The 6,692-nt window shown below is 35.2% G+C and overlaps 1 protein-coding gene across 1 annotated transcript; it reads left to right on the top strand.

The window, feature by feature from the left end:
• LOC111407421 (AP-2 complex subunit mu-like) lies at nt 1–6,208 on the top strand. Its single transcript, XM_023036881.1, has 10 exons — nt 1–118; nt 314–403; nt 486–534; nt 686–824; nt 2,122–2,238; nt 3,296–3,386; nt 3,462–3,604; nt 5,167–5,281; nt 5,669–5,713; nt 5,797–6,208. The coding sequence occupies exons 3-10, from the start codon at nt 522–524 to the stop codon at nt 5,875–5,877; spliced, it is 744 nt and encodes a 247-aa protein (XP_022892649.1). The 5' UTR covers nt 1–118; nt 314–403; nt 486–521; the 3' UTR covers nt 5,878–6,208.
• Nucleotides 6,209–6,692: the final 484 nt, after the last annotated feature.

Here is a 6,692-nt window from a genome sequence, read left to right as displayed (position 1 = left end):
TGACATTTCCCTATGAATTACAGAGATATTGGATTTTGGTTACCCTCAAAACCTTTCACCTGAAATCTTGAAGCTTTACATTACTCAGGATGGTGTACGCTCACCATTTTCCTCCAAGGTTAGATGTGCGACTTATCTCACCATTTTCTTTGGAAGAACAATATTCAGGGAAATAATGATTTGAAGAGATCTATGATACTAGTTTATAACTAAATGGAAAATCTTATGCCTTGTGAAGTGATACATGCTACTAATTTCTGAATTTCATGATGATTATCGTAATACTCTATGCCTTGTGTGAACAACCAAACAGCCTGTAGACAGACCAATTCCAAATGCTACTTTACAAGTAACTGGTGCTGTTGGCTGGCGCAGGGAAGGTCTTGTCTATAAGAAGAATGAGGTTGGCTCTTCTATCTGATACCATTACTTTGTCATATTTTAATCACTGCAATTATACTAAATTAGCTTCTATTTGTCGACAGGTATTTCTTGATATTGTTGAAAGTGTTAATCTTCTTATGTCTTCCAAAGGTAAATAATTATTAATGGTGATCATTTGTGCATGATGCAATTTTTCTCGTTTCTCATTTTCAACCTGAGAGTTGAGGACAACATTTTATTGTGATTATATTTCCCCTGTTCATTTTTGCTTTTGCTTCTCACTGACAATTTGGTAATTTAGGTAGCGTTCTACGTTGCGATGTAACTGGGAAGATCGTTATGAAGTGCTTTCTTTCTGGAATGCCTGATTTAAAGTTGGGTTTAAATGATAAAATTGGCCTTGAGAAAGAGTCACAGATCAAGTCCCGCCCTACTAAAAGGTAGCTTCCATATAATCATCGGTTGAAGATATCGAATTACAGAACTTATAGAATGGTCAAAGAAAAAATAATTTTTTTGACAAAATGACATGTCAATAATCTCACAGGAATATAAGAGTCCTTTTCTATTATGAAATATGGAAAGAAACAAGGGCAATCTTTGCCACCATACTTTACTACTTTAGAATATCTACTTCAGTTCAGTCCTTGTTGCTCTTTGTGAGGATAGAGGTACAAATATTGATAAAAGTCAGTGAAACTGAACTGCCACTTGTCCAACCCATATGTATTAACTTTTATTTGCACTGATGTTGTCATTGCATTAGAAATCATCTCAGCTGGAATCCTGATGTTCTGAAAGTTGTTTTTCGTCGATCTCTACAAACACACCTCAATGATGCATATCATGATGATTAACTTTGAAATTTGTATATTATTATCTTATCGTGTAAAATGAGATCTATTTGAGGTTGAGCACGGTCCTTTTATATATCTTCCTGTCTTCTTATGATTTTTCAATTAGTCAGGTATATTGTAGTACACCATCTAAAAGTTACGTTAATCATATAAAACATAGTAAGTCACCATGCTAAATAGTATTGAAAGTTCTGTAATTTTGTATCCTTGGTGCTGTAGCTAACTGTTAACCATCTTCCTGGGGTTCACAAGAATTAAACTCCTTTATCTTAATATCTATCATTTTATCCCTCTAATTGCTGACATGCTATTTTACTAAGGAAAGGGGTATCTCTTATGGTAGACAATCAATTCATGCATTTCGAAGGCTGTTTTCATTATTTTTTAGGTGACCACAATAGGATTGTGTGTGGTTTATATACTTGATTGTTTGATATTTAGAGAGAAGTCAATGGTAGCTGGTTTATGCAACTGTTATCTTTGTTGGTTTTACTATATGCTATATTTTTTCCTTGTTCTCCTAGGCTACTATATTGACAACTCTGTGATACATTCCATGTAGCTGGAAGTTGATATTAGTTCTCAGGAATTACTTGAAATTTGCTTTTATTAGAGAATAATGGTGCCTTCTCTCTCCAGGCAATTTTTTCAAATGCTTAGCTGCAATTCTATTCTTTTATATCATTTTAAACTATTTTACCGTAGTCTGCTTTGTTAGTATTAGCTGCTGCATGATTAGTTCCTAGGTTTTGTTGATAGCCTTATCTATTACTATGCTACTTGTGCCTGAGAAAACTTTGGAGCTTGATGATGTTACTTTCCATCAGTGTGCAAATTGGACAAAAAGTATTCCTTGTTCTTTACCGTGTTAATTGTGCAGTGGGAAAACTATCGAGCTTGATGATGTTACATTTCATCAGTGTGTAAATCTGACAAGATTCAATTCAGAAAAAACTGTCAGTTTTGTTCCTCCTGACGGTGAATTCGAATTAATGAAGTAAGTTCATAGTTCTTTTTCTTTCTTAATCAACAGTTGTGGGAGGGATTCTTTTGTGGAAGGTAAGAAAACTGAATATTTCGTCCAATGTAACAATTCTTATTTAGTCAAATTTGTTTCTTTAAATTTGTCCACATTAGCTACAAAAATGAATACAATTTTAGATTTTTTCCACGACATTATGTTATTAAGGCCCTATTTTTAGAGAATGTGTAGTTAAAAAGAAGCTTTATTGGTTTTTCTATAGAATATTTTATTGTGTGAATGTGTGGTGGAGAATGATATTGTAGCAAACAATTTAAATTTTTAAAGGTTGTCAAACAGGGGCTCAGGCTGTTGCTCATTGTACTAATGCTTGGTCTCAATATCAAGGTCAAGAATGTTTAGGAAATGAATTGGATTACTGAATCCATCACTTCTGATATCTAAAGTTTCTGCCTTGTAGAAGAATTTTATTTGTGCTCTTAAGTGACCATTGCATGAATTTAGACCCTACAACAAATGGATATTGGTGATGATGAAACATGCCCCTACTATTTGCCTGACATGTAACATGGTTTTCCTTGATATTATGGCTTCTACTACTATTTTGCCCCTGATATTCTGAATAAAACATGTTAAGAGTGGTGGAGAGGTAGAACAAAATTAACATGGTGTGGTGTAGTTAAATCGTATTTTTTGTCGATCACTTTTTCTGGCCAAAAAAATCAAGATCGCAATGACTCAACTCAGCTGATAGTTTCTGAATCTGCACAGTGAGTAATCATATGTTAACGAAATTTTGTTTCTATGTCATTTTTGAGAAATTGTGAAAAAATTTACTAATCTGCCTCATTCTTAGAAGAAGTGACGCTGTTGCTATTTGTTCAAAGGATATATCTCAATTGCTATTGTCACATTATGTTTCATTGGATCTATTACTATGTTATAAAATATTTATTATGGTACTGTTATGTAATATCTGTAGCAGCCTTGGTGTTTGAATTGCTGCTGGATACATGTTTATCTATTCTGTATGTCATTTTACACAAGTGCACTAACACTACCCTTACCACAGGTATCGTATTACAGAAGGGGTGAATCTACCATTTAGGGTACTGCCAACTATCAAGGAATTGGGTAGAACGCGCATGGAAGTGAATGTTAAGGTTAGCCATCTTATTTTATCGTGCATTCTTTTGTATGCAACACACCACACGTTTGAATTGGCATGCTTCATTCAGGTGAAAAGTGTGTTTGGGGCAAAAATGTTTGCACTTGGCGTGGTTATCAAGATTCCAGTACCAAAACAAACAGCAAAAGCAAATTTTCAGGTGACATCTGGCCGAGCAAAGTACAATCCATCTATCGACTGTTTGGTCTGGAAGTAAGTCTTAGATACATTATTTTTTGGCATTGCACATCTGAGCCCCGTTAATTTCATTCCAGTATGATACCCTTCAATTATTGTCCTCTACAAAACACTACACATCTATCATTTATAAGTTTGTTTTCTGTCTGATTGAGCCACGCGTGGTTACATTCATGATTTCTTATCCCCAGATTAATTTAATGAGTCTTGTTCACATGAAGATGTTTAGGCAGGCAACGAGGCACCAACATCTTGTCATGTGCCCGCCTCACTTGATACTTTTTTGCGTCTACCGCTCTTGTGGTCCTGCCCAATGGCTGAATTTAATGGGATTGTAGTGTCGTAAAAGCAAATATCTTAGCTAATGACTTTAGATGGCATGTTTCTGTTCTAAAACTATAAGAAATTTAAAACATTTTCTTACGCTCTTACAATTAGACCATCGTCATAAAGGCACGTAATAGAGTCTATCTTCTTGTTATTCAGAAGAAAAATTAATGATGTCACGCATTTATACTCTACATGTAATGAAAGTTGATGCAGAGGTTTTTAATGATTCACATTTTACTATACGGTTGCTTAAAAATCATATTCATGCTAGAATACCAATCATTATGTGCAAATCTGGATGAAGCTATGCCATTACTATTCGATTTTTGATACGTTACATAAGAGTTTAACTATTATAAATACATTTTGTTATCATTGTTTTAGGATCTGTGTCAAAGGTCCTCAATTTGCCATTTTAATTCTGGCAGACTGGCATGGACCTCTACAATCAAATGAAACTGAATATTGACATTAGAATGTTCTGAAGTTCTATAAATGTCGGCTTTTTGTTGAAACTCTCATTACTTTCTCGTGACATCAAAAGCACTGGGTCCCCTCACCCCAGGAAAAGATGTCCTCACCCTGCACCTCTAATCCAGAACTCTCCCCCATCTTCAACCACCACTACCCCTTTTAACCTGCATCCCTCTCACCATTCTCAACCCCAAAAACAAATTGATTGAAAAAGGAAAAGGAAAAGTTAGAGCCATCAGACCATAATTACCGTCAGTGATGCAGGTCAATCACCAGGCCACCCCCAAAAAATACCAAAACTTCCATTATTAAATTGAGTCCTCACCCATTCCCTAAAATCGGATAAAAGATTTTAAATTTCATTTTATAATATGATAAATTTGGATACTTTTTCTTTCTTTATTTTGTGTATGCATGTGTTAGAAACAGATCTGAAGATAGGTACGTTCCCATCTATATAAGGTGTCGGTAGAAGTTGGCTTTGTAGTGGCATTGGGTTGTGCACTATGGTGAAGTGTTAAGAGGGAGATACGGACAAAGAGGGCAAATTAATTCTTTTCCAATTTTAAACGTGTTCTATAAACATACACAAGAATATTCTTGTTTCAGGTATATGGGTCAAAAAGAAAATCTTGGCCTGATTTTGTGAGGTTCCAATGTGTGTTGACTGGTGGACTGCTCCCATTTTGAGCCAACCTGTTTAGACCCATTTATTCTATGGGCGGCTTCATCTATTTGCATCTTATTTATTTTCTATACTGGGGTCTTTGCAGGATAAGAAAATTTCCTGGACAAACTGAACCGACAATGAGTGCTGAAGTGGAGTTAATTTCCACAATTACTGAGAAGAAGTCTTGGACTCGACCTCCAATCCAGATGGAATTTCAGGTGCTCAATCATTTCATTTGCTAGTAAATCTTAAAGGTTTATATCCACTTCATTGCCCCATTTCAGAAGGAAAAAAATATCACATTCAAAAAGGAGGTTATGAGGAGATCATTCACTTGGTTTTGTAATAATTTAATGAGTTCCACTGATGTCGTGTATCAATTATAACATCAAGAAAGGCTGAAAGAGTTTGGCAGATGATGGGATTTGTGGAGGTGGTTTTTTATTTTTATTTATTTATTTATTTATTATTATTATTTGTGAGGGCGGAGGGTGAAATATGACCCTTTTTGAAGATTCACAACATGATGCCATCAGTCACTTGAAATATATTTTTCTGTGTAGTTTTTTCTACTTAAAAACACAATAACATCATTTTTGGAGCAGGTTCCTATGTTTACAGCATCTGGATTGCGTGTTCGTTTCCTCAAGGTATATAACTCGTATATTTTAGAGAAGTTTATTTAATACTTGCACACATTAAGAATGTGGCTTCACTTACGGTCGGTCTGCAGGTATGGGAAAAAAGTGGGTACAACACAGTTGAGTGGGTTCGTTACATTACAAAAGCTGGTTCATATGAGATTAGATGTTAGGATTCATGGAGTAGCAGCTGCTGTATATTCCCAATGCCCTGTGGAGGGAGGAGATATCAATCAGTGCATTTGGCCTCAAATTCAAAGCTGCTTCCCGTCCATATCCTGTGCCATTCGAGTTAAATGTTACTCACAAGAAAATTATAAAATTATAAGTTTAGGTTGATAATTCTGCGAGTTGAGAATAGGCTAATTTAGGGATTTGAATTTGATTCTTTTAGTAGCACTGTAAAAATGAGCATTTGATTAACATTCTGGTCTGCTATATTTTGCCACAGTTGATTTGTTGGTTTGATTTTTCAAATCGCTGAGTGAAAATTTTATTGCAATTTGTTTGGAGTTGGAAATAATTTTTGTTTGCGGGACTGAGAGTTTGGAACATAGTAATGCACATTTATTAATGTCATCTTAAATAAGACATATTTCTATGTTTAAAGATGACATCAATTAATGTTGTTACATTGTCACCAAGACTTTTGATCATTGTCCAATTGGTATTCGAATTTAGGATTAAACCCCCTGTCCCGGGACAGGGGTGAAAACAGGGGCGCCAAGCCGGGACAGGGAGCACGATTGTAGAATTTAACTTAACTCTCTGATATAAGTACTATTCGATTTGAGAAAGTCTAAGCCCATGTAGATAGCATCATTCATTGGGATATGGATGTGTACTTCCATTCTCTTTGATGAAACTGCAATTTGATGGAGTGTCAACTTCACCCCCAATTGGCTTTGCACTGATGATGATGTTAAAATATTGGGGAAATTTCACCGATGGTCCTCTCTATCTATTGACTTGAGTTGCAATATCATAC

The sequence above is a fragment of the Olea europaea genome, chromosome 13 (genome assembly GCF_002742605.1).
Source record: "Olea europaea var. sylvestris chromosome 13, O_europaea_v1, whole genome shotgun sequence".
In the NCBI taxonomy this organism is placed as follows: domain Eukaryota; kingdom Viridiplantae; phylum Streptophyta; class Magnoliopsida; order Lamiales; family Oleaceae; genus Olea; species Olea europaea.
The sequence above is the reverse complement of the archived record's forward strand: the minus strand, read 5'-3'. Positions and strand labels throughout refer to the sequence as shown.